This window comes from Podarcis filfolensis (assembly GCF_964270895.1).
Source record: "Podarcis filfolensis genome assembly, chromosome: 8".
Classification (NCBI taxonomy): domain Eukaryota; kingdom Metazoa; phylum Chordata; class Lepidosauria; order Squamata; family Lacertidae; genus Podarcis; species Podarcis filfolensis.
Window position 1 is genome coordinate 57,627,538 of NC_139611.1, and position 26,746 is coordinate 57,654,283.

Below are 26,746 nucleotides of genomic sequence, written 5' to 3' on the forward strand. Positions count from 1 at the left end.
AATGACGCCCTATTTGCAGGACTCCCAAGAGGATAATCTGGGACTTGGTTTGGTGCAGTGTCCAAAATTCACTCACACTCACTCTGTCTCTCTTTATCTCTCCCACTGTTCCCAGAAATAACATTTTTTTGGGTTTATAGCAGTTGTGCAAGGTCATTCAGCTCAGCTTGTTATTCCCCAGGTATCTTTTGTTCTTGAGACTGGGATGCAAAAACAGGGCTTCAAGCAAAAGTTGGGTTAATTGCTTTCTAGCCCTGACAGCATAAGCCAGAATAACTGCCTCCATGGAAATGATTTATGTTTGGGTTCAGTGAATGTGTTTCCCCCCACCCCTCAGTGGGAGAAAGAGGCATGAAAAGTGTTACATTGGAATGCAAAAAAAAAAAAAAAAAAAAAAGATTTCGCAGGAAAGGTTTTCAAGGAGAAGACCAGATTCTTCCTTCCTCCAATTTTTCTGCAAGAGCCACACAGATTTTGCCATCCATTTCCCCTCTGATAAGTCATCTTTCAAAGAAAAAGCCATCATGTCAACATCAGTCCTTGATAAGTGGGCTGCTATATGGGAATAAGAGTGGGAATTAAAGGCAGAAGAAAGAACCTAGATGGCAAATGACTCCATTTTAAACCATATACGCTTTGATGTGCCAGACAATGGACCTAAATGACCGTCTAGAGCAAAAGTAAAGGGTGAAGCGAGACAGTGTATGTGAGAGAGAGACGATGCCTCTTGCGAGCCATTGACTGCATCTGCTTAAGTGCTTTCTGTTTTGCAACTTGTTTGGCTTGCATTTGTGGTTTTAGCAGTTGAATTGACAGGCATTAACAGGTGCTTTGTTTTTGTTAAACAATCCAAAATCTAAACAGACACTTCAAGAACAGCAGGCAATACGCAGCCAGAAACTGGAGGAGTTGTGCACCTGGATGAACCAGGCTGAGCACAGACTGGTGGATCCACAGGGAGCAGCAAGGGAAGGGGACCTCTCTGTACTTAAACAGAGCCAGAGTGACGTTAAGGTGAGAACACAATTACAGGAGGCAGGACCACTGCACTGTGTTTCCCTTGATGGAGCTGGTAGGCAAGGTGGCAAAACACATCTTGTGACCAGGCTGGGTTGCTGGGTGTTTCTTCTTTCCACACTCCAGCATCTGCACTCATGTTTTGTTCTGCCTTTGTTACAATGCAAGGTGTGAGGCTTGTTTATTTGCTTTATTTCATTTGTAACACACCCCTCAAGCCGGTAATCCCGGGGCAGAGTAGGTGCACCATATATAAAAGCAAACTAACAATTCAACAGTTCTAATAAAATCAGCAGGACAGCATGAAATCTAATCAGCATAATCTCTGCTCAGAAATCAGTGGCCTCTTGCCTCAAGAACTCAACATCATTACAAGTCTGTGAATACCAGCTTACAGTTATGCCAGAGATGGTCACTCTCTTTGCTGCTCTTTTGATTTCTGCCATTAGGACTTGCAGAGAAGCCTGCACAGCCGAGCAGCCTCTTTTGCCGGTGTCTTGAAAGCGACAGAGGAGTTCCTGGAGGAGAACCGGACCAAGCTGGACCCCAAGGAACTGGCATCCCTGCAGGAAAGGCTCTGCCAGGCCAAGGAGCAGTACCAGTCCCTGCAAGAGAGGACGGAGGCGGCGCAGAAGGAGCTTGAGAGTGCTGTGAGCACTGTGGTGCAACAGCAAACAGAAAAGGTACAGCACCACACAACCTGGAGCTGGTGTGGAAGATCCCTCCTTCGCATAAGGAGGGAGTTGGGTAAACTTATAAGAGGCTGTGTGTTGTCCAGTGCTCTGAGAATTGTAGTGGGATGCTTCTGAGGCCTGCAAAAAAATTTGCATGACATTATTGACATCAAAATTCTAGCCCATATTTACCCATTCTGTACTTTGTAATCTACCAGCTTCCTTTGCACTCTGCTCTGTTTCCAGATTAGAGCTGTCAAAGACTTTGAAGAAAATAAGAGTAAGATTGAATCTCTTCTGCACTGGGTGGCATCACTAGAGCAGCCCAAGGAGCTCACAGAAGCTGAACACCACCGACTGGGTCTAGTGACTAGAAGAGTCCAAGATAACCCTGATGGTGGATTCAAGGAGGGGGACAGAGTTGAAGAAGATCTCACTTTGCACTATGAAAGCTTGAAGGTTGGTGGGGTCTGCTGGATGGAGGGTTGAGTTAAAGATCTAGGTGTAAAATCCAGCTAAGCTAAGAACACATTTGCTCAAAGTCAGGAGTGGGGAACCTTTTTCATCCCCAAGGACCGCATTTCTTTGTGGGGAGCTCTGTCTTCTGGAAGAAGTAGGTAAAATCAGGATAGTCAGAAAGAACAGCTGAGGGAGGCCTGCCCCTGCTGTCCCCCAACATTTGCCACCTGTGGCAGTTGCCTCATGCTGCCTAACAGTAGGGCTAGCCCTATGGGCTCGATACTGCAGAACTGTATGAAGGCTTTGCATTTTTGAAGGTGGCTGCAGTTTCCCTCCCTAGCCTTGTAAAGGGCCCAGGTTCTAATTTCACACGGTCAGTGTGGACTTGGATGTACTACAGCCTGGTTGTTTGCTGCTGTTGTTCCAGGTCCACCATCAAGAGCTTCTCTCTCAGCAGCAAGAAGTCATTCTAGCTACGCAGTCAGCCCAGGCCTTCCTGGACAAGCAAGGCCACAATCTCTCCCCGGAGGAGAAGCAGAGGCTGCAGGGGAGGCTGGAGGAGCTGAAGGGACAGTATGCCACCACTTTGTCTCAGTCTGAGGTGCGGCTCAAGCAATCACAGGCGCTCCGGGATGAGCTGCAGAAATTCCTCCGGGACCATGTGGAGTTTGAGGCTTGGCTGGAGCAGGCCGAGCAAGAGCTGGAAAGGATGCGCGCAGGAGATGGCAGCCTCGAGTCCCTTCAGCCCCTGCTCCAACGGCAGAGCAGCTTTGCAGAAGATGTAATCTCACACAAGGGGGATTTGCGCTTTGTGACAATGTCTGGGCAGAAAGTGCTGGATGCAGAGAAGGTGGCGGCAGAAGCTGGGACTGCTGGGGGGCCTCCAAGGCCTGAGGTTTTAGCTACTGGAGTGCTGGTGAAGAACAAGTTGGACGATGCCACCAAACGATACAGTTCTCTCCATTCCAAGGTACAAGAACAGTGATAAAAAGAAGGTGTAGACCTCTGGATCTAGAACAAGCAGGCCATAGGACAGTGGTCCCCAAAAGTTTGGGGCCAACCCCCCCCCCCCGGTTCCATAAACTCATCTCCAGTTCCCCCTACCCCACCTTTTTTAATACAAAAAACAAAAAAATACACGTTATTCAGAAGAGCAGTTGGCACAACCCGCTAAGGAAGATAAGAACACAATAAAATTCAGAGACAAATTTTGCATGAAAAATAAAATAGTAAAATTTTAAATACAAAGCATGGAAGGTGGGAACTTTGGGAACCACTGTGATATGACTTCATTCCTGGAGCTTAATGTGGGCCTCCCATGTTGTTGCTTTTTTATGATTTGTACCTAGCCTTGTTATAGCATAGTGGCAGAGTATTGGACTACGTCCTGGGAGCCCAGGGGTTCAAATCTCCATGTGGCTCACTAGGTGACCTTGGCCAGTCGCTGCCTCTTAGCTTAGCCTAACCCACAGTTAACACGATGATAAAATATAGGAGGGGGAGAACCATGTCTGCCACTTGAGCTCTTTGGAGAGAAGGTGGGATAGAAATATAACTATAAGCTACTGATTGTGGGAAATTGGAAGGTGAGCTTTCTAATCCCTTATGATCTCTACAACTGACCATGGTTGCCATCTTGGCTATCCATCTGTGTGGGGTGGGGCAAAACCTGAACCTTGCTATTGCACCGTAGCCTTAGACTTACCACAGAATCATCTGTGACAAGTGTCTCCTTTTCTTGCAGTGCACTGCGCTTGGTTCCCATCTGAGTATGCTCCTGGATCGCTCTCAGCAGTTCCAGGACATAGCAGAATCTCTCCGGACGTGGCTACAAGAGAGTGAAGAGGCTATGGCAACTCTCCTGTCAGAGCCTGTTTCTTCAGATCCAGCCATTTTACAGAGGCAGCTTGCCAGTGCCAAAGTAAGTGAACAGGGCTCGTGGCTCCCCTGGCTTAGTCTTGGAATTGTTAGGAATCTGGGTTAGCATATGAGGTTGTACATTATATATATGGCACCCTTCACCGAAACTGCTACCCTCCAGATGTTGTTGGATTCCAATTTCCATCAGCCCCAGGCAGCATGGGCAGCAGCCAAGGATAATGGGAGTTGTAGTCCAACAACATTCAGAGGGCACTCACATGGGGAAGCCAAGTATGCTGCCTTGCTTGATCTCAGTCATAGAATGTGTAGTCCCCAAAAGAGCACAGACGTGTGCAAAGTACATTTTCCTCTACACTGAGTATTTCATTCATCCATTCATTCCATTTATTCATCTCATAATGAAAATATTTCCCTGGGTGACTTACAAAGTGATATCAACAAAATAAAAGCTTACAATTCAGGAATAAACCAATTAAACCCACCCAGCGACAATTCAACAAAAAATCATTGCAACATGACCAACATATGTCAATAACCAATGACCAGTTCACTGCCCGTAAAGCACTGCCTACGCCCAAAAAGCTTGGCCCAGTTAGTTGCCATCAAAGTTGGCAAGATCAATGATGGTTAAAAACACAGAGTGTCCATGATGATTAAGTATGTTTTGAACATAGGAAGCTGTGTTCTATTGAGTCAGACCATTGGTTGGTCTCTGGCAGCAGCTCTCCAAGATTTCAGGTAGGGGTCTCTCCCAGCCCTACCTGAAGATGCCCAAGATTGATCTGAGGACCTTCCATGTGCAAAACAGATGCCCTGCCATTGACAAATGGCCCTTCCTTAACCACAGCCAGGATTTATTGAGATATTATATAAAAGAGCTGCAGGTTATTCTTCATGTCTGTCCCTGCTCTAATTCCTGCTCTGCTCTCACTGCCATGTCAATTGCAACAGCACCTGCAGGAAGACCTTGCAGAGCACCAAGTGCCTGTAGAGAGGCTTGAGAAGGCAGCTCGGTCCCTCTTGGAAATACACGAAGCGCCCTTACCTGATCACAGAGGCATTCAGGAAACCACAGGTAAGGATGGAAAGAGCTGCTCTCTGGCCCTTGTTGCTTTGTGGACTTCCCAGGAGGGTTTCTGGAAACGGGAAGGTGTTGTTTGAGTTCACCACCTCCAGCACCAAAGTGCCTTGGGCTGGCCGGCTCTGAGAAATAACATTTCTCAATCTCCTTAGTTGGCCTTTTACACGGCTGAGTGATTTGTGGCAGCTGGACCCTACATGATCTATGGGAAGCCCTCCACCCATTTTAATTTTCCACACCCGGTTTGTAATGGATTTGGTGCTCCCTCAGATTCCCTCGTGAGCCGTTTCCAGAACCTATCCTGTCAGATGGCAGAACGTTCAGACCTCTTGCAGAAGTCCATCGCCCAGTCCCAGAGTGTGCAGGAGGGGCTGGAGAGCCTACTTCAGTCCGTGGCTGAGGTAGAGAGGAACCTCCAGAGGGAAGACGTGGCTGCTTTCTCCTCCACCTCCATCCAGGAGACCCTCGCCACAAACATGGTAAGCCAGGGTTTGTCTTTGCTTTCTGTCCATGGTTTTCTTCCCAAATATTTCTGTGCAGGATAAAGTATTTTTATGCACACTTTGGAATGCACCAAAACTGCACTGCAAAAGCAAGAAACATGCATAGTCCGACTGGGAGTTGCGTTCCAATCCACAATGAAGTTCAGGATTGGGTCAGTTGGCTGTGAAAAGAATTCCTTCCCCCCAGTCCTTATGTCTGCCTGCCCGCCCTTGTGTGTCCATTAACAGAAGCTGAAGCAGGACATCGCCAGGCAAAAGAGCAGCCTCGAAGCCACCCGGGAGATGGTGACCCGCTTCATGGAGACCGCCGACAGTGCCACAGCTGCCACTCTGCAGAGCAAGCTGGCCGAGGTGACAGAGCGCTTTGGCAGCCTTTGCCGGCAGCAGCAGGAGAAGGAGGATGCCTTGAAGGATCTCCTCCCCAAGGTGGAGCAGTATGAGCACCTCTCTGAGAAACTGCATCAGTTCATGGAGAGCAGGATGCGGCTGTTGGCCTCGGGAAACCAGCCCGATCGTGACATTGCTCACTTCTCCCAACAGATCCAGGTGAGAAGCTGCAGAATGATGGTGGTGGAGAGAGATAGAGAGGAGTGATGGGGGACCAGGCATAGCTCAGGAGTGGAGCCACAGGATTGTATGCACAGGGGCCTAGGTTCAGTCCCTGGCACTTTGAGGTGCTAAGCTGGGAAAGGCCTTTGGGGACTTGATGGACCAAAGGTCTGGCTCAGAATAAAGCAGGTTTTACATGCATGGGAATGCAGCATGCTCAGAGTTTGAACACTGAAAACGAGGGCTCGTTTGTAATCCTGATTGCTGGGGGAGAATGTGTGTGAGAGAGCAAGATGGAGGAGGGAAGGAGTTTGTGAATAAGTGAGTGTCTCTTATGTGGGTGGGTGTGTACGTGAGGGAGAGTGGGGTGGATCCACCCAGCTGCCTTTGCATTGGCCCTGCTCGTTGCTAGCATGTGGCCCCTGCAATATTAACAAGGAGGGCATATGGCCTTCAAAATGCCCTTAACTTAAAAGTTCTATACTCCACCTTTCCTCGTTGGAAGCTCAAAGTGGCTAACAGTACAATCAAACCATATATTGACAATTGACTTTCACTAATAGGAGCCTTTTAATGCACACTTTACCTGGTATATGCAATTTGAACACTTGGTTAGCTAACTGCAAAATTTAGAGAAGTGTGAATTTCAAAGGATGGCTGCATTTTGGCTTGTGTGTTGTTTTGGGAAGTGCAAATTTGGTAGAATTGCCTTTCAGCATGAACTGAATAAAATTTCTTCACACACACACACACATATCCCTTCTGCCTCCCCACACCACTCACACATGGCTTCCAGGAGCTGACATGAGCTGTGCAGTCTCCATTGGCAGCTTTCTGTAGTGAATTTGTCCCATACACTTGGACCTGTGTGTTGGGCACTGCTCTTTGTTCTAATGGCAACATTGCATCCACCCCTGTTTTGTTGCCAGGAACTGAATTCTGAGATGAAGCAGCACCACGAGGACTTGGACACATTGGAGCATCTGACCACGGAGCTGAGCTCTTGTGGTTTTGCAGCAGCAAGCTCCTCCTCACACCAGGAGAAGGTGCACAGTTTGCGGAAAGACTTCATGCAGTTGCAGAAAGCAGCAAGGGAACGGTAAGGGGTGCTCTTTGCTGCTCTGTGATACAAAGGTGGTGATGAGCAGACACTCCGCAGCTCAGGGGTGGAGCATCTGCTTTGCATGCAGAAGGACTGAGGATTGTGCCACATGCACAAGAGACAGTGCAAGTGGCCCTGCATCTTGTCCTTTGCGGAGGTGGAGGGCATGTTTGGAAGGGAGCCAAGATCCAGCTTCGTAATATGGCTCCTTTTACAACTTAATTCCTTTCCTGCCAGTGTGGTTTCCAAACAATGTGGCTGGTTCTTAGTCGTGAATTTTTGCTCAATATAAATTCACAGCAGTTGGAGAAGGAATGTCAAAACCAACATGTTGTTGTTGTTGTTGTTGTTGTTGTTGTTAATGAGGGCTGCTTTGACTTTTTTGCAGAGGTCATGTTTTGGAGGGAGTTGTCTGTTTTTTTTTGGGGGGGGGGAGTTGTCTGTTCTTTGGAGTGGAGGATGTCTGAGCATCATCAGTTTTTCTTCTATGGAATGAATGTTTTCTTGTGCCTGTGATAGCTTTTTAGATTTCCAAATGTGTCCCTGGGACCACAAAGATGGAGAACCCCCCTGTCTAAAGCCACAGTCTGACAAAGACATGTCAAGGCAATGCTTTTCCTGGGAACACCAAGTTTATTTTCTTTCTCTGCTGGTGGTAGTGAGTTAAAACCTACTTACCTCAAACCAGAGACAGAGGCAGAGAGAAGGTTGAAGAACAAAGCTGTCATAAACTGACATTGTGATAACTTGAAGGTTTCGGGAAGGGTGTAGACCATCTCTGCCTCCGTGTTTTCTCAGCATGACTGGGAGGTGGTGGTTGGCTTTGGCAGAATTTACTTAACAGGAGAACTTGGTCTAAATGTCTGCTCACTTTTCTGTGGTGGGTGGATAAGCTTGTTAGGGCCTGATCAGCCAGGAACGAAGAACAGAGCATGAAGAGGCTGAGATTTCCTTTCAGTCCTTAATCCATTGGACTGAGCAACAATGTCCCAAATAGGTGGTCCAGTGTTGCAGAAGGAGCAGTAACAATACTTGGCATTTATGCAGGTGTTAAGTGCATTTTGGACACTGTTTTTATCATAATTCCTTACACAGCAGCCCTGCAAGGCAGGCCATGTAAACACATTTTGGGAGCAGGAGCTGAGGTTGAGCCTGCTGTGGTTGCAGACTTCTCGGTGACTTAGAATTCATCTGATGGAATGCATGCTAGGAAAAGGGCTAGCAGAGCTGACCCACTTTTTTACCTGCCTCCTTTCTCTCCACTTCCCAGAGAGAAGGGTGCATCCTCCTGCCAAGAACAGTTGGACGAATTCCGAAAACTGGTTGAATCCACCAAGCAGTGGCTGAAAGAAACAGAGGCGACTATCCCAGCCGCAGAGGCTTCTTTGGGCACCCATGAGTTGGAGAAGCGGATGCAGCAAATTGAGGTGGGCAGAGAAAGAAGGAAAGAGTACCAGAGCCTGCTAGGGAAGATGTGCTCTTGAGGGAGGGAGATCACAACAACATAAACAGAAGAGCTTCACTGCATCTGGGTTGATGGTCTGAATAGAGGCTAGTTTCCTCTGAAACTGTAACAAATACACGAAGCTCTTGGGGGCCCCCTCTCTTGTAGGCTTTCTCTAGTCTTCCTGGGTTCCTGTAGCCAGAGCTGTGGTGTACCCTGTGAATGAACAAATCACAATTCTGCACCTCCCCCAAAATTAATCTTGAGATCTGGGTTGTGGCATTGTGCAAATTATATTTGTCTTTTGTTCTATCAGGTAGCCTCTGAATGCAGAGTGGTTTATAAATTTTGCAATAAACTAATTAAATTAAATTAACCCAAAGGGTTGCCCAGGTGGGTGATGCATCCCAAGTGCTGGGCAGACACACCTCTTAAGCATCAGCAAGACTCATGCATTGTGTGCCTTCAGGCTGTGCCCTGGGCCATTGCAGGTTTGTATCAGTTTGCTTGTTTTGCAAAATATATTCTGTTTCTGAGGTTGACCTGAGGCAAAGAGATATGCAGAGCACCAGGCTCCAGTTCCCGAGTACTAGAAATTCTGCTTGCCCTTTCCCAGCCTGATAGCTGGGACTGAGGGGAGTCAGTATCCAAAACATCTGGAGACCACCGGGTTGGCAAAAGCTGCTCTGCCCCTCCCCGCTTTTCTGTTGAGACTTGGCAGGATTATGGCCATCTATTCAGGCCTGTCTTCACATCATTATGGGTTTTGAAAGAAAACATGGAAGCTGAAGTTCTCCACATGTTGGATTTTTGCATCCTATAGTTCTTCGTGCAGTGGAACTGGTGGAGGATACCTTTCCCTGGGGCCCAGCCTGGTGTTTCAGGAATTGCCTCCTTCCATAGAAAACTACCTGAGAACTTTCTGCTGTGGCCCCTTCTTTATGTTTCCTGCTCCCCCTTCACCCATCAGTAGGTAGGGATAAGAGAGAGGTCTTTCTTGGGTTGCGGCATGCAGATTACAGCATGTCTGGTCCCTTGATTGCCCAGCCTTCGGCAGGCATTGAAAACACACTTGCTTTGCTGGGCATTTTACATGATTTAAATCTGTTCTGATGGTTTCCCATGTTCTAATGTTATGTCATTTCTTGTTCTTATAAATTTATAAGCTGCTGTAAGTATTCACTTGATGTTAAGAGGATAGATCAGATATAAATGTGCACCAGGGCCAGCCAAGTCTTGGCATGCCCTACTTGCCTTTGGCCACCTTCTGATGCCTGACTGTGATCTCTTAACAGGTGATCTTGGAAGAATGGACAGGGAAAGGAGTTCTTGTGGATGAGATCAACCGCAGGGGGACGGCCTTGGAAAGTCTGATAGTTGAGATTACAGCTCCTGATGCCCAGTCCAAATCAGGTGGGTGAGAGAGACAGGGGCATGTGTCTTCAAAGCTGTTTGGAGACCACAGAGACAGCACAGTCCTTCCTCCACTTTGGGAGCCCTCCTGACTTCAGTTGCTGATTTGTCCAAACCATAGAAACTTGAGGTGTGTGGCAGGGGGTGGATTGGGGAATAAGCCATAAGGCTTGTCCTTATTCAGCATTTCTGCACTCTGCATAAGATCTTCGAAGATCTCTTTTTTTTTTTTTTTATAATATTTTTTATTAAACAGCTTTTATATTAACACAAACAAAACATACAAAAAAGAACACACGTTAACAAAACAAAAAACAAGTACAATTTCATGTCCTAATTTCTTAGACCTTACTTCCTCGACTTCCTCTTGCTTCCCGTTTCTGTATTCCAAGTTCTTACAATTATTCAGCGAATCTTCCCTTATTTTATTATAGATTTATATTAATCGTCCTTATTCTCTCTGTCTTAACCATTACTAATAGTAACCATTTATTTTAGGCCCAACATCATTCTAACTGTCATTAATTTTATAGTATTTCTTTAAGTAATCCTTAAACTTCTTCCACTCCTCTTCCGCCGCTTCTCTTCCCTGGTCTCGGATTCTGCTCGTCATTTCTGCCAAACCCATGTAGTCCATCACCTTCATCTGCCATTCTTCCAGTGTGGGTAGATCCTGTGTCTTCCAGTACTTTGCAATAAGTATTCTAGCTGCTGTTGTAGCATACATAAAGAAAGTTATATCCGTCTTTAACACCCCCTGGCCGACGATACCCAAGAGAAAGGCCTCTGGTTTCTTTGGGAACGTATATTTAAATACCTTTTTAAGTTCATTATAGATCATTTCCCAGAATGCCTTAATCTTCGGGCACGTCCACCAGAGGTGAAAGAATGTACCTTCCTTTTCTTTACATTTCCAACATTTATTATCAGGCAAATGATAGATCTTTGCAAGCTTGACTGGGGTTATGTACCACCTATAAATCATTTTCATTATGTTTTCTCTTAGGGCGTTACACGCCGTAAACTTCAACCCGGTGGTCCACAACTTTTCCCAATCAGCGAACATAATGTTATGACCGATGTCCTGAGCCCATTTAATCATACTTGATTTTACCGTTTCATCTTGTGTATTCCATTTCAACAGCAGATCATACATTTTTGACAAATTCTTAGTACTAGATTCTAACAGTTCAGTCTCTAATTTTGATTTTTCCACCTGGAAGCCTATTTTACTGTCTAATTTAAACACTTCATTTATTTGATGATAATGTAACCAGTCTCTCACCTTCCCTTTTATTTTAAGATCTTCGAAGATCTCGCCCATTTCCGGCATTCTTGTTTAGTTTTCACATTGATGGTCAGAGGCCATGTGGTGGAGCACTGCAGTCCCCAGGCTACCTTTGTTAAATGATCTCAAGAAGACCCATTTCTGCCTGAAACTTCAGCTGTAGTTCTCTACTCCAAGTAGAGCAGCCTTCACCAACCTGGTGCCTTCCTGATGTCTTGAACTACAACTCCCATCAGCCCCAACCATACTAGCTGGGGCAGATGGGAGTTTTAGTCCAAAACATCTGGAGGGCACCAGGTAGGTGAAGGTTGCTCTATTTATTTAATTATACTCATTTTGGGATTTTTATACTGCCCTTCATCCATTATTCCAGGGATTTTTGCAGCACATAAAGCAGCAAAATACAGCAAGTTGCTATAAAAAGTCAAAAAAAATCAGTAAAAGAATAAGCAGAGCAGCAGAAAAACAGAATTTCAAGTAGTAAAACGTTTTAAAGGCCTAGCAGACTAAAAATAAAAAAGATAAAGACTTGCATGACCCCATAGTATAAATGACACAGGGCTGAGCAGTTGTCCCCCAGCGCCATCTTCTGGAAATCACCAGAAGTGGAATGAAGCCACTGGATGGCCATACCCACAACTCCTAACCTACAGAGGCAACCTAGAACATACTGGAAGTCACTGAGTGGTCCTGGATATTCAGTACGGTAGCACTTTTCCATCACTCTCTTGACATAAATTATTTATCCGAGTGACCAATCTGGTTTCTATGCCAAGACCCAAATTGAACTGGAGGCTTGTCCACCCTTGAGTTTACAGTGTTTTTACAGCTGTTTGCATCTCCATTTAATACGTGTAGCCATTGGACAAGACTAAATTCAATGCTTCTTCCCTTGCAGGAAATTAGGTTCCAAACCACTCCACTTGAGGTCGCTGGCCATTTGTTTTGGTATTTTTGGGTGGTTAGATCAGTTGTCACTTTCTGCTACTCCCGTTTCCATGCCCACAACTTCCTCAGTGTTTTTGTTGCTTTTCCAGCTGTTTTTGCAACTTTCCCCAGAAAACTCCAGAAGGGAACTTTTTTTCTTTTGATCATAGAATCTTAGAGTTGGAAGTGACCCAGGGGTCATCTAGTCCACCCCCTGCAATACAGGAATCTTCGCTAAAGCATCCATGACAGATCCAACCTCTGCTTAAAAACCTCCAAGGAAGGAGATTCCACCACCTCTCATGGCATTCTGTTCCACTGCCAAACAGCTCTTACTGTCAGAAAGTTTTTCCAAATGCTTAGTCAGATTTGCACAAAACCAGAAAACTTCACAAGCAAACCACATTAAAAATGGCTGCAACAGATATATTGTGCAGCAACCTAAAAAGTGTGTGCTGAGAATTATAAATGGCTTTCATTTATTTTCCACCCTGCTGGTAAGGGCATGTCAAGAGCTTAACCCTTCTCTCCCTCTCTCCCTATTTTCCTTTTGATCCCCTCGATTGCACAAAACCAGAAAACTGTGAGAGAGAATTTACAATTCCCGGACTGTGCTTTTGCACACTTCTTGGGCGGGGTTTTTTGTTTTTTTTAAAGAACATGGTGTCCATGCAGCTATCAGCAACATGCCCTGTTGGTACTTAATTAGCATAATAGAATCAACAAATTAGAAGGCAGGGATGACCACAAAAGGGAATGCCTTTGGGGTATGAATGGGGATGACTGCAGTTGTTCCTCAAGTACAAATTCAAATGTGTGCCGGTGTGGACCACTCTGCTCTGATTTGAATGAGGTGGGGGAGTGGATTAACAGCTAAATAATACTCAAATGTGGCAGTTGTGTGGCCACCATCTGCTCAAGCACCTTGCTCAGGAAGAGGATGTTCCCTCCTGTCTAACAGGTGTTATCCATCCTTGAGGCCTAAGGTGACTTTGATTTTCAAGAGACCTTCTCTCCTTAAAGCCATCAATTGCCACCTGGATGCAGGCAGTTCATTTTCTTCTTCTCCTAGATGTAATTATCCATGAAGGGCAAGGGATGAGCAAGCATGACGTAGGCCACACCTCTTCACGCCCCTTGTCTGAATCTTCAGGTTGCAGCAGCTGACTGCTGCTCAGTGGTAGAACCACTCTGAGATCTATGGGAGAAGGGCAGTATATAAATTAAAATAACTAAATAAATGCTTAGTGTGCGGAAGGTCCCATTTTTAATCTCTGGTGTTTCCAGGGAGGGTTGATGAAACTCTCCTGCCTGAAACCACGGAAAGCCCGCTGATGGACCAATGGTCCGACTTTCTATAAGGTAGCTTCCTCTGTTCCAATGAACCCACAAGACCCGATCAGACAGAGTCCTGGACATGCCCTTTGTCTGAATTGCTGTGCTTGTAGCAACTAGGGCTGTGAACTCAGTTCAGACTTTGCTCTGAAAGCAAATTCCTTAGCTCAGAATATGCTTCTCTTTTGGTCTCACTGTGTGTCTTTTGCACCTGGCTCTGTTAGTAGGTCTTGGAGGTTTAGTAGACCTCACAAACCTGAAGTCTGCCCCCCTGTTCTCTGAACCATATATAGCTCTCCCTGGTATTTGGTTCCCAGGACTCAATAAAATGCGGGGGAAGAAGTATTGAGAAAGCTGTGTGGTCTTGTGCTGTGCAAATTTTGTTTATGCTGAGGCTTTTTTCTCCCAGTCACATCCATCGTTCTAAAATGAATTGTGGCTCAATTTGTGCATGAATTGGGCAACATAATAGCCACCCAAATACTGCTTTTGTGTTATTGGCCCCGCACTTTACAGTGTTAATATATGCAAAGGTCAGTCACATTGGTTTCCCAGGTGACAGGATTACTTCCTGCTGCAGCACCAAGCCACATGACTTCATGGAGATTGTTCTTTGGTGTCTTCCTTGTTGTTACCCAGGCAACGACAAGGAACTGAGCTTCAGGCAAACACCCAAAGCTAAGGTTGTGACATGTCACTACCGGCTACTGAGACAACAATGAACCATTTTATTTACACACAGCCTTTATCATAGAGAGGGTCTGTGAAATGGCCCACATTTGGGCATGTGTGGCGATATTTTTATACCAGTGCACAACTTTAAATTAAAAACGAACAACAAACCGGGAAGTGCACTAGAGCAAATGTTTTCAGCCAGTTTTCATATTTTGCAATGGGCATAATGGAGGCTTGTGCTTTTTTGTCTTGCGGGGAGAAATATTCATCTTCATCTGTTTTTTGTTTGTTTGTTTGTTTTGTTTTGTTTTGTTTTGTTTTAAATAATAAAGTCTTATGCAAGAGTGATAAAAAGGTATTGTGCAAGAGTTCTACATTGTTATTATGGATTCTTTAGGCTGATATGTGTACTACAATCACAGCCTCTTGCTTGCAGAGCTTTTGAGAGAATATCTCCTCTGAACCAGGCATTTGGCCATCAGTGGAAATGAGGGCCTTTTGTTTGGTACTGGGGGCTGCCAGAAACAAGCTGGTAGAGTTGCAGTTGGGTGAGGATCCAGCAGAAGTCAGGTTGTCGCAATAGACAATCTCCATGGAAACATCCCCCCCAGATGAAACACCCACAGCAAAAAATGTGCTAACGAGCTTCCACACCAGCAATCACTGCAGAAGTATAATGAGTTATTTCTAACCATATTACAACAATGGTTCCCACACCTTTTTGGGCCACTGCCCCCTTGACTCCATAAACTCATCCTCAGTGCCCTGTACCCTACCTTATAAAAAGCATTATTCAGAATAGCAGTTTACACAACCCACTAATAGCACAATGAAATTCAAAAGAGGAACAATTAATTGCACATTTAATCAAAATCCAATTAAATCTATTTAGTTTAATTAATTCAACAAAATTGATGAACTTGATCCAGTATTGTCAGCTTTTCAATGTTTGGTAGTCACTTGCACCTCCAGCGTCCTCCTCACCCCACCCATTGGCACCCCACTAAGCAATCCTGCTCCAGGGCAGTACCACCCACTTGGGGACCCACTGTTTTCAAAAGTTTGGGCTGCCCCTTTGATGCTGCTGAAGCTGTCCTGTGGATGCTGTAAAAATAGCACCCCCCCCACCTCAGATGTTGGTCTCTGTTTGCACATAGCTCCTTCGTGGCCTCCTAGAAAGGGCTGTATTATGGCTGCAAAGGGCACAGATTACATGTGTTTTCAGACACCCGTATTTCTAACATGTTTTGTCTCTGTCGTTTTGTCTTGTCTCCCTGTTGTTTCGCTCAGGTTCTGTGCTGCCCGCTGGGGGAAGTTCTGTAGGCAGCGTTAATGGATATCACACCTGCAAAGGTGAGAGAGCCCAGACTGTTGTGCGTGCTTGTGTGAGTTGTGTCCTGTGGCTGGTGTTGTCCTGTTGTTCTCTCAGAGTAACAGGGAAGTTGGTAAGGCCGAGGCACATGTTGCTGGTTGCCCTGAAGAAGAGCCTGGCTGCTGGATCAGGCCATAGGGGGCCCATCGAGTCCAGCCCTCTGTTCTCACAGTGGCCAACCAGATGCCCCAGTGGGAATCCCACAAGCAGGACTTGAGTATAGCAGCAGCTCTCTCCTACTGTCTTGTGATTCCCAGCAGCTGGTATTCCAATGCATCCTCTATCCCTTATGGATGGAGATTGTGTTTGGGTGCCCACTGTTGTCCCCTGTATTCAAGGCAAAATATCACTGGTAGAGCATCTGCCTAGGTTCAATCCCCAGCATCTCCAGGTGGGAAAGTCCTCTGTCGGAAACCCTGGAGAGCTGCTGCCAGTCAGTGCAAGCAACACTGAGTGAGCTGGACCAATGGTCTGACTTGATATAAAGCAGCTGGAGAAAAGAAGGTGCTGCTCTAACCCCAGAGCATGTGTCCCCTCCGTTCGAACTGTGGAGAGGGAAGAGGGCATGCCGCAGAATAAAAACTTTGCAGGGTCCTTTCCCTCCCCCTCCCAAGCCTCACCTGGTGTCCAAGGAGGATACCTTCTCACAACAGTCTGACTGCTTTAACTCAACCAAATTGTGAGGCCTGCCTGCTGCTCCTCAGGCCAAGATGGTGGGAGTCAGAGCAAATACTGAGAACTTGCAGAAGAAGAGCAAAAGGTTTTTCTGTGTGAAGTGAATATTTTGGGAGAGGCTTTAGAACAGCCTCCCCACAACCTGTTGCTGGACTACATGCAACTGGGGCTGATGGGAGTTGTTGGCTAAAACACATGGAGGGCACCAGGGTAGGGAAGACTGGTTTATTTCAAGGGCCTTTTGGAACTCATGTCTGGTCTGTTCTCAAATGCATGGCGAATAACTTGGCATTTCTTGTTTCTGTGACTTCATTGGCCCTGCCTTCCATCAGAATGTATGGAAAGCACACATTTGTATGTATAGCTGGTGTGCCTGTGAACCGCACAGGTACAACCACACAGGTACCCATGGAATCACCTCAGCTGATCTGCTTAGGTGTCCTGTCTTTGTCCATATGAACACATCTCCAACTTTTTATCTTTATATTACCATCAATATGGAAATGAAATCATTTCTCCAGCTCACATTCAGTCCTCCCCCTCTTTTGTTTTGTTTAGATTTGACAGAGATCCAGTGTGACGTGTCAGATGTCAACCAGCAGTATGAGGGGCTTGGTGCCACCTTACGGGGGCACCAGGAGCAGCTGTCCTCCATGTTGGCCAAGATGAGAGATGTCCAGGAGGAGGTGGGCTCCGTGCTGAAGTGGCTGGAGTCAAAGGAGCGGGCCTTGACCGCGCTGGAAGCTTCCTCCTCACCTACCAAGTCAGAGACGATGAGGGCTCAGGCGGACCATAACAAGGTTCCTATTGTTATTCATACATACCTTGATACGTACCTCCTCACCTTGTTTGCAGCAGTTCGTGATAATCTAAGGGGAGAACGTCCATACATGAAATAACTTTCAGGGGGGGAATATCGCAAAGATACGCAATTTGGAAGTGGTCATTTTTATAGATCTGGCACAGGAGGTACTCTTTTATAAGGCTGATCTAACTGTTGGTGCTGGTGCATGGCCAGCCACTGAGCTTAATGACAAGAATCTAGTTGCACCGTGACAACCTCAGGTGGTTTAAGGCCTTTATGCGCAATCCAAAAAACTAAGCAGGGCCCCAGGCGTAGCATTAAAAAGGGAGTACAGAAGGGAAAGTGTTTTTATTTTATTATTTATTTATTTAAGTTGGTAGGCTGCCCTCCATCCACAGATCTCAGGGCAGTTCACAACATAAAAATGCAAGACCCAAACAAATACAAAATGCATAATAAAAGCAAGAGCAAACTAAGTATCCACCACCCACAAGACATTAAAAAGGGTATTGGGTGTAATCAGCCAAAGGCCTGGATGAGAAGGATTGTTTTCTCCTGGCGCCTAAAGGTGTATAATGAAGGCGCCAGGTGAGCCTCCCTGGGGAGAGCATCCCACAAGTGGAGAGCCACCACAGAAAAGGCCTGTTCTCATGTTCCCACCCTCAGTTCCTATCATGGAGGAGGCACATGAAGTAGGGCCTCAGATGGTGATCTCAGGGCCCAGTTAAGTTCATATGAAGAGAGGCAGTCCTGGAGGTATTGTGGTCCTGAGTCTTTTAAGGTTATAGGTTAAAACCAGCACTTTTAATTGGGCCCCAAAACTAACTGGCAGCTAGTACAGTCAGGCCAGTATCTTTGTAATATATTCAAATCATCCTGCCCCGGTCAGTAACCTGGGTGCTGAATTCTGCACCAGCTGAAGTTGCCGAACTGTCTTCAGAGGCAGCCATACTTATAACGTGTTGCAGTAATCTGAGGACAAGAAGGTAAATTCCTGACACCAGACATGAAGGAAGTAACTGAGCAAAGTTCATCTGATCTGTCAAAGAGGAAGGCCTGGCCAAAATAGCACAGTGTGGCCCTAAGCAGACAAAAGGTTCAATGCTAACAAACACTTCTGAAGAGCCACCTGAAACTGATGAATGTATTTTAAAGATAACATGACCCTTAAATGCTGACCTAAAGGCTCACCTTGCAGGCCTGAGAGTCCAGATTTGAAAATCTGCTACTGTAACTGACTTAACAAAACTGGAGAATGAAGTACTGTCTCTCAGGATTGGCAATCAGTCAGAATTGATCTGACTGGTGATACTTTACAAAGCTGAATTTATAAACCCATTTTTATGTGTTGTGAAAAATTATTGTGCATTTTTCAAACTGACTTGCCCTGAGAGTTCATTATGTGGCTTTGCATTATGGCCTGTAATATATTTCTAGTTATCAGTGGAAGTGTTATTGGGTGTGTTGTCTTTTTCAGAAAAGTTCAAAGTGTGCTTATTTTATAGTATTTTCTAGATTCTGCCCTTCATGAACAGGCCCAGCTCGAAATGGATGTGGCACTTAAATCCCTTGGAAATGGCAGCTGTTTTTCTTCCCACACACCCGTCCACCCCACACCTTGAGATTTCTGCTGCTTCATCAAATCCACAAACAAACCATATTCTGTTTCTAAGAAAAATAATAATATTGCAATTGTCTCTTGTGGCTCTCTCCCCTCCCCGCCCATGACCCTGTAGGCATTTCTGGCTGAGCTGGAGCAGAACGCTGTGAAAGTCCAGAAAGCAAAAGAGTCTCTTTCTGGACTCCTGGAGAAATATCCCGAATCGCCAGAAGCAGGAAATTGGAAGCGGATGCTGGAGGACTTAAGTATGTGACCCAGAGACCCCTGAGAAACTCATCTGGGGCTGAGCAAGACTGGGCCAGTTCTAGAAAGGCAAAGTAGAGCTCAGCTGAAATATAGACTGCGTGGTGGGTGGTGCCGTGGCAATTGGGAAAGGACTGTAGGCTAAGGGAAAATTGTGGAAAGCATGACAAGGAAACCAAAGGTCCAGGAAGTTCTCTTAACTCTAGTGCTGTGGAAGTGAATGAGAGCTGGCTGCCTCAGATGGCAGATGCTGAAGGGCAGGGAATGGCAGCGAGATGGCGGCCTCCTCTGTGCCCCCTAAAGAAGCCTGCTACGCCTGCTGTCCTATCACCAGTATCAAAATAAGATTCAGCTACCAGTCCAGTCAGCATCTGTGTATGAAATGAGGGGTGCCATCTTGTCCTTGTTTGTAGAAGCAAAATGGCTTGTGCTGGCTGGGGAGGGGGAGTCATTTAGAAATTGTATTACTGACATTCTTGGGTTATCATCAGATAAACCTCTTCGGTGGCAAGCAGGCCAGCACATCCTGCTTCTGAACAAAGCAGGCTATCACAGAGTTAAGTGGAGAAAGCATGTGCAGCAGGCAGAGAAGAGTGTTCAGCAATCAGGGGGGTGGAGAGGCTGAGAGAGGAGGTGTGTCTTAGGCAGTTATCCTTGGTGTGAGAAAAGGGGCCATCCTCAGTGCATGTGTGTGGGTGTGCATGCATTTCCCACAGGGTTGGCCCAGTGGATTATTCCACAGGAATGTGCAGCTCTTTCCTTTTGGGAGCTCTAGCCCCTCCCAGGCTGAGTGCATGGTCTCTCTCCACCCCACTCCCTGTTCTGCATGCAACAGAGGATCCACACTGGCCAGAGAGGTGGAGTTGCACAAGGCCCTCCTGAGTAGTGTGTAGCAGTTGCAGACTCTGAAGCCTGCAGTTGTGGGCATGCCTTATAGTCAAGAGTTCCCTTACCCTCATATTTGGTTGTGTTTCCTTTTCCAGACTTTCCCTTGCACAGCCCACTCCAAATCTGGGTAGAACAGGCTCATGTCCTGGCCAGTTTATAATGACATTTTATTTCTGAAGCAGCCAGAAATCGTTAGTTAGCACAAAGCATGATCTGGTTTTTGAATGAGTGTCAGAGCTGATTGTGCCTGTCAGCTTGCCCAAGCTACTGCATGCAGTCTTACTGTTGTTGTTTTGGGGGAATGCTGTGTGATTTCCCACCACCACCCCCAGAAAGATGAAACCTGGCATTTTAAATGTTTGCTTAAACTGTAATTCATATTTGCAAAAGAATATTGAAACTGCTTCATTTGCCAAAATTTTCCCCTGAAAACTTTTTTTTTAAAGAGCAGTTTTAAGAGCAGTTCCACCTCTGTTTGTTGAGAGGAGACACTCCCTGTTTGCATATGAACTGGGCCAATGAAAAGCATTGTATGGAATCTTTCCAAAAGTTCATGGAGGAGGCTCTGCCATTCAGCAAAGATCAGGTGCACCGCTTCATTTTGCGGATAGGAGGAGCCCTTAGTGTGGGGGTAGGACACAGTGTGCACCTGAGTTAAATTTTGGGTTCTGTCTGCAGTTTCTTCAGTTAAATCAGGAGGGACAGACTTAACCTTCCAGGGGGCCACATTCTAGCCATACAGGGCAAGGCCACCCCACACTCACACCACACCCATATTCAAACACACATGCCTACATGCTGTGACGACCATGTCCCAACCACCTAGGTCCCATGTCACCTGGAGAGGGAAGACCTGGCCTCATTTGGCCCACGGGCCTGAGTTTTCCCACTTCTGCTGTAAATACCTGGTCAAGTCCTAAAAATTCCCTTAGAGGTCTGCATTCACCTGTAGCCAATGAGTCCTATGGAAGCCTTTGTGGAGGGAATGTACCCAGTCATGGTTTTTCTGGCATTTAGATTCCAGGTGGGCACATGCCAACCAGGTGACAGCAGAGCGCCAGCAGAAGTTGGAGAAATCAGCCAGCGAGCTGGCCAGCTTCCAGGTGGCTGAGGGCCAGCTGCGTCCCTGGCTGATGGAGAAGGAGCTCATGATGAGCGTGCTGGGCCCACTCTCCATCGATCCCAACATGCTGAATGCACAGAAGCAGCAAGTTCAGGTGAGAAGCCAGCAAAGGCATTTTATGCAACCAGGTTGAAAAGAGTATGGCGGTCAATGCAGGTGGAAGTGACTACAAGAGTGCACCATGCTGGTCATCTGCCAGTGAGAGGGAACTGTTGACCTTTTGCACTGCACTGTCACCACTGCAGATGGCCTGAGCAATCGCAGCTTCTAGCCCAGCAATGATCAATTGGTATAAGGGGCTGATATATTTCCACCTGTCCCCTGGTTCATCAGTTTGAGCAACACAGGGTGCCTGTCCTTGCCTACCTGCTTTCCAGCTCCAGATCAGAAGGGGTGCTTGTGTAGAAATGCTTAGTTTCATTGAACAGCAGGCCCATCTCTTGCATTTGCCTTCCTCTCCCTTGGATTATGAATCATGCTGCTCAGAAGAGGCCTGTAGGCAGTCAAACGCTCGAGAGGCTAGGATTGTCGGGAGATCTCCATGCTTATACAGTTTGACTCTCAGTCTGCAACTTGTTTATATGAACTGTAGCAGCAGCAGGACAAATAAGGCAGGGGAGTGGAATGTCTTTTGAATATCATCATCATCCCTGACATTTTTTTAAAGCTGAAATCCTGTTTCAAGCTGACTTCCCACAGCTTCTTTCCAGAAACTCTACAGATGGTTTATAGCAACTCAATATGCTTTTAGTTGTGTGTCAGCCAACCTAAACTCTTGCAGCAGACTAACTTGTTTAATTGATTCATCAGCTGACATCACATACATTTGCAGCTCGCTGGATATATCTTCCTCAATGAAGAGGGACAGTTCATCTTTGGCTGCCTCATTGCTCAGACCTCAGCTTTCCAAGGAGCCTTGGACTTCCTTGGAAGCTAATCAGGGGTTTCTCATTCAGAATCAAATCAGGCATGGCAGGCAAGCTTTCGTTTACCACTTCCCTTCTAGTGTGCACACACAGGGAAATGTTAGGTGTGCTCCAGGATCCTCTCGGGTCATGTGAGGCCATCTGGAACACTTGCAAGAACCAAGAGCGTGTCCTGGAACAGGGGTCAGCAACTGGTTGATCTCTCAGTTGTTCAACATTAGCAACAGCAAAATGACTTTTCTCACCTAATTCAGGCTGCTGAAATGGAGATGGCTAACAGGGAGTGGATTTTTTTGTGCAAAAGGACTGGGCTCGGAAAAAAATGAGCTCAGAGGCACCCTGGTATTTAATTCTAACTATGGGCTCCTCCAGACATTCCATTTATTCAGCACTCATATTAATTTGTTTACATGGTGGTTCAACTATGTCTGGTCTTCATTGCACACTCCTTCTGATTTGTTTGTATATATGCCATTTAGCATTTCTTCTGCATTCACCCTGACTTGCTTCCAGGGGATTTACACATCTTCGTCTTAGTCAATCATTCATCCCACAGTTTCCCCCATCATTTTCTGTGCTGCAAAGTGGGACTTGTTTTATAAATTGGAGTTTGTGTAAAAAATGGATTTGTTGCAGTTGGGTGACTGAACCCTTTAATCCACTTTAAATGCCCCAAATAGTGATGGTCTGGAGGCACCCTGCATGTCTTTTGCACCCAGCTCTCATTGGTAGATCTTGGGGTTTTGGTGAAAAAACAGATTAGATCCAACAAGCCTGAAGTCCACCTCCACCTTAGAATCCTTTGCAGTGTATTGAGGGGTAGAACGTGTTCTCAGATTAATTAATGTGAAAATGGGAAGTTTGGAAACCACTGATATTCCCAGGAAAGGCATTGCTTATATCACATCACATCACATCACATATGTGCTGCTTGATTGTAAAAAACAAAGCACCTTCTAAGTGGTTTTACAAAAATTAAAAGAAACATTAAAGTTATCAATAAAAGCAGTTAAAAGCAAGTAAGGAGGCACCAGAAATTGTACAGCCTGATGTCAATGGGCAGGGAATTTCAAAGTGTAAGTGCTGCCACTCTAAAAATTGATTTATTGCAGAATGAGCATTATGTGGCACTTGTAACAGTATCAGTTCCACAGTTCGAAGCAACTGAGTGGGCACATATAGGGTGATCCTATAAGTAAACTGGTCCCTGGCTGTTAATGCCAGTATATAATAGTAACACCTTGAAAATGGCCCAGTAGTAACACCAAGTCATTATTTTCATCAGGTTTAAGAAAGCAGCCATTCCCTTGGTCCTTTTAAAAATGTGTTTTATTATTCAACCAAGACTGACAGTGCTATGGTTGCATTCTCCTTGGCCTCTTTAATCTTTTTTTAACCATCTTGGTCTCTCATTAAAAAACATATGCACTGCTTCTCTACCCCCCTCCCCCATTTTAGTTCATGCTGAAGGAGTTTGAGTCCCGCAAGCCCCAGTATGATCAGCTGAATGAGGCTGCCCAAGGGATATTCACCAGCCCCAGCGAAGGGTCTCCATCCATTAGCAACATGCAGGAGGAGCTCCAGGCTGTCAACCAGAAGTGGACTGAACTCACAGAGAGGCTCAACTCACGCTCCAGCCAAATCGACCAGGCCATTGTCAAGAGCACCCAGTACCAAGAGCTGCTCCAGGGGCTGTCTGAGAAGGTGAAGGCTGCTGGGCAGTGCCTGAGCACCCAGTCCACCATCAGCACCCAGCCGGAGGCTGTGAAGCAACAGCTGGAAGAAACGAGTGAAATCCGGTCCAACCTGGCACAGCTGGAAGAGGAGATCACGGAGGCTCAGGCCCTATGTGATGAGCTCTCAGTCCTCATTGGGGAGCAGTACCTGAAGGATGAGCTGAAGAAGCGCTTGGAGACTGTGGCCCTCCCTCTCAAAGGGCTGGAGGATTTGGCAGGTATGGAAATGAATCATTTGAAAACATGGGGTCATCAGGTGCTATATAACACCATTTGCAGAATTTAGAAACACAAACAGCATTTAGTCAAAGAAGGAGGACTCCCAACAGCCAGGAAAGTTGTGTGGGCAATAAGGACCCAATAGATCCTTGGCTCACCAGATGTGGTGAAAGGCTTAACCTCAGGGCCACTCCACACATTATGAAGCAAAATCAGTGTGTCACCAACACAGGCCCAATAGGAAGCCCCAGCCAATGCCACCTCTCAGGTGTATTTTTCCCTAATGCATGTGTAGAAGAAGTGGGATAGTTAGCTGGGCTCCATTTTGTCTGTTTGAAAAGAATTGGAATGCCACCCCATCCCATTTTGACCACTGCCTCTATGTAAATGTAAGGTCTAGAAACAGTTTTTTAAGGAAACAGATGTTCTGGGGATCCTACAGAATCAATTAAATCCCCCTGAATAGACCCTATGTTCTATGATTTGTGACTTCCTAGGTTTATAAGATTGCCTTACCTTTAATGGTATACCAATTTGCTTTTTCACTGAAAGGTGCTTATTTGTGAAGACTGGAATGTAGATTTGTGCATCAGGCACATTAGGAGAGGTTCCTAGCTTTATGAAATGCATATCTTAACAATGTATTCCTGCCTCCTCCAATTTTCAGGTGACCGAATGAATCGATTGCAGACAGTGCTTGCCAGCTCCCAGCAATTCCAGCAGATGTTTGATGAGCTCCACACTTGGCTGGATGACAAGCTGAGGCAGCAGGCACAGAGCGGGCCCATCTCAGCTAAGCTGGAGAGGCTGCAGTCTCAGATCCAGGAGCAGGAAGAATTCCAAAAGAGCCTCAACCAGCACAGGGGCTCCTATGAATTGATTGTGGTAGAGGGCGAGTCTTTGCTTCACTCCATTCATCCCGGCGAGGAGAGAGCCAGTTTGCAAAGCCAGCTGGTCAACCTGAAAGCAAACTGGGAGGAGCTTAGCAAACAGATCACAGACCGACATGCTAAACTCAAGGACTGCTTACAGAAGGCTCAGAAATACCAGCGTCATGTGGAAGACCTTTTCCCGTGGGTGGAGGACTGCAGGTCAAAGATGCTAGAGCTGGAAGTCACTCTGGATCCAGTACAACTGGAAGCCACACTCCTGAGGTCAAAGGCTATGCTGAGCGATGTGGAGAAGCGCCGCTCCCTTCTGGAGATGCTGAACAGCGCCGCTGATATCCTCATCAATGCATCAGAAATGGATGAGGATGATGTTAGGGATGAGAAAGCTGGGATCAACCAGAAGATGGACGCTATTACAGAAGAACTCCAAGCAAAGACCGGTTCCCTGGAAGAAATGTCGCAAAGGCTAAAGGAGTTCCAAGAAAGCTTTAGGAACATTGAGAAGAAACTAGATGGGACAAAGCATCAGCTGGAAATCTATGAGGCTCTTGGCCCACAGGCCTGCAGCACTAAGAACTTGGAGAAGCTGAGAGCCCAACAGGAGGTTATCCAGGCATTGGAACCCCAGGTGGATTACCTGAGGAATTTCACTCGGGGCCTGGTGGAAGATGCTCCAGATGGGTCTGACTCCTCCCATCTCTTAAGTCAAGCTGAGGTTGCCCAGCAAGACTTCAAAGCAGTCAAGCAAAAAGTTAACGAATGTTGTCAACTTATGGAGAGCAAGCTTGAAGGGATTGGCCAGTTTAATAATCATGTTCGGGAGATGTTCTCTCAGCTGGCTGACCTAGATGACGAGTTGGACAGCATGGGCTCTGTTGGGAGAGACATGGACAGCCTGCAGTCTCAAGCAGAGGATGTCCATGAATTCCTGGGCAAACTTCAGAGGCTGAGGCTGGATATCCAAGCTTCTGAAGAGAAATGCAGGCAGATGTTGGATGATGAAGGAAGCCCTGACCTCATAGGGTTGAAACGTGAGCTGGAGACTTTAAATAAGCAATGTGGCAAACTGAACGAAAGAGGCAAAAGTCGCCTGGAGCAGGTGGACACAACGCTGGCTCGCGTCAAGGACTTCTATGACAAACTAAAGGAGCTGAACTACATGACAGCCACAGCAGAAGACAGCGAAGCTTTGCAGTGGGTCGTTGGGACAGAAGTGGAGGTCATCAGCCAGCAGCTGGCAGATTTCAAGGTAAGGACCTGGCTATGCTGCAGGTGGCTAATGTTGAATCTACTGATGAGTTGTTTTTAATGCTGTAACCCACCCTGGGACCTTAGAGTGAAGGGCCTGCACTGCTCCATGGGTGAAAATTCCCCCTGTGCTCATTCTTTTTCTTTCTTTCTTTCTTTTTGCCATATATGATCTTTCAGCTTACCTTAGCAGTTTTTATACAAACGAGGGAGATAAAAGAGTTCTAGAAATAGTATAATCTTATTTTTAAAAGACCTTTATCACTTGTTTGTATAAACACTGCCAGGTTGGGCAGAAAACAAAGAGCACAGGGTAAATTTCCATCCGTGTCATTCTCCCTGGGTGACTCTTTCATTCGCATGAGCAACTTGTGTGGTCCAATTTAGGAGGCTCTTCATTCATTAAATCTTAGTGTGTACATGTATTGCAACACACTAAAAACTTAATATGTTGTGCTTAAAAAACATCTGTCCCTCACAACCCACAGTGGTCAATGACCCTCCACTTATTTGGATTACTTATTCTAAATATTTAACTTGAATTTGGTTTGAATATTTTAACAGCTGTCAGCTGCCACAGGTATTCTGTGAAAAGGCTCTTGATATTTAGAAGCATGTAAGACATAATGAGGGATGTGGGTGGTGCTGTGGG

General features: G+C 46.1%; 1 protein-coding gene across 25 annotated transcripts in view; it reads left to right on the forward strand.

The window, feature by feature from the left end:
- Positions 1-26,746, forward strand: part of MACF1 (microtubule actin crosslinking factor 1) — a 293,076-nt gene that overhangs the window by 182,839 nt on the left and 83,491 nt on the right. For 23 of the 25 annotated variants that reach the window (XR_014551046.1, XR_014551047.1, XR_014551048.1 and 20 more), the window contains 17 exons: positions 865-1,014; positions 1,467-1,700; positions 1,938-2,150; positions 2,578-3,120; positions 3,895-4,071; positions 4,983-5,106; positions 5,383-5,591; positions 5,844-6,161; positions 7,094-7,263; positions 8,537-8,693; positions 10,006-10,123; positions 15,639-15,701; positions 16,954-17,195; positions 18,937-19,066; positions 20,970-21,169; positions 23,460-23,955; positions 24,624-26,095. Coding sequence is in view for 21 of the 25 variants with exons in the window: in XM_083625102.1 (XP_083481228.1) it covers positions 865-1,014; positions 1,467-1,700; positions 1,938-2,150; positions 2,578-3,120; positions 3,895-4,071; positions 4,983-5,106; positions 5,383-5,591; positions 5,844-6,161; positions 7,094-7,263; positions 8,537-8,693; positions 10,006-10,123; positions 15,639-15,701; positions 16,954-17,195; positions 18,937-19,066; positions 20,970-21,169; positions 23,460-23,955; positions 24,624-26,095 (5,016 nt within the window). In the remaining 4 variants the exon portion in view is untranslated. The remainder of the gene's footprint in view (positions 1-864; positions 1,015-1,466; positions 1,701-1,937; positions 2,151-2,577; positions 3,121-3,894; positions 4,072-4,982; positions 5,107-5,382; positions 5,592-5,843; positions 6,162-7,093; positions 7,264-8,536; positions 8,694-10,005; positions 10,124-15,638; positions 15,702-16,953; positions 17,196-18,936; positions 19,067-20,969; positions 21,170-23,459; positions 23,956-24,623; positions 26,096-26,746) is intronic. The other 2 variants (XR_014551049.1, XM_083625115.1) reach the window with 1 other exon arrangement.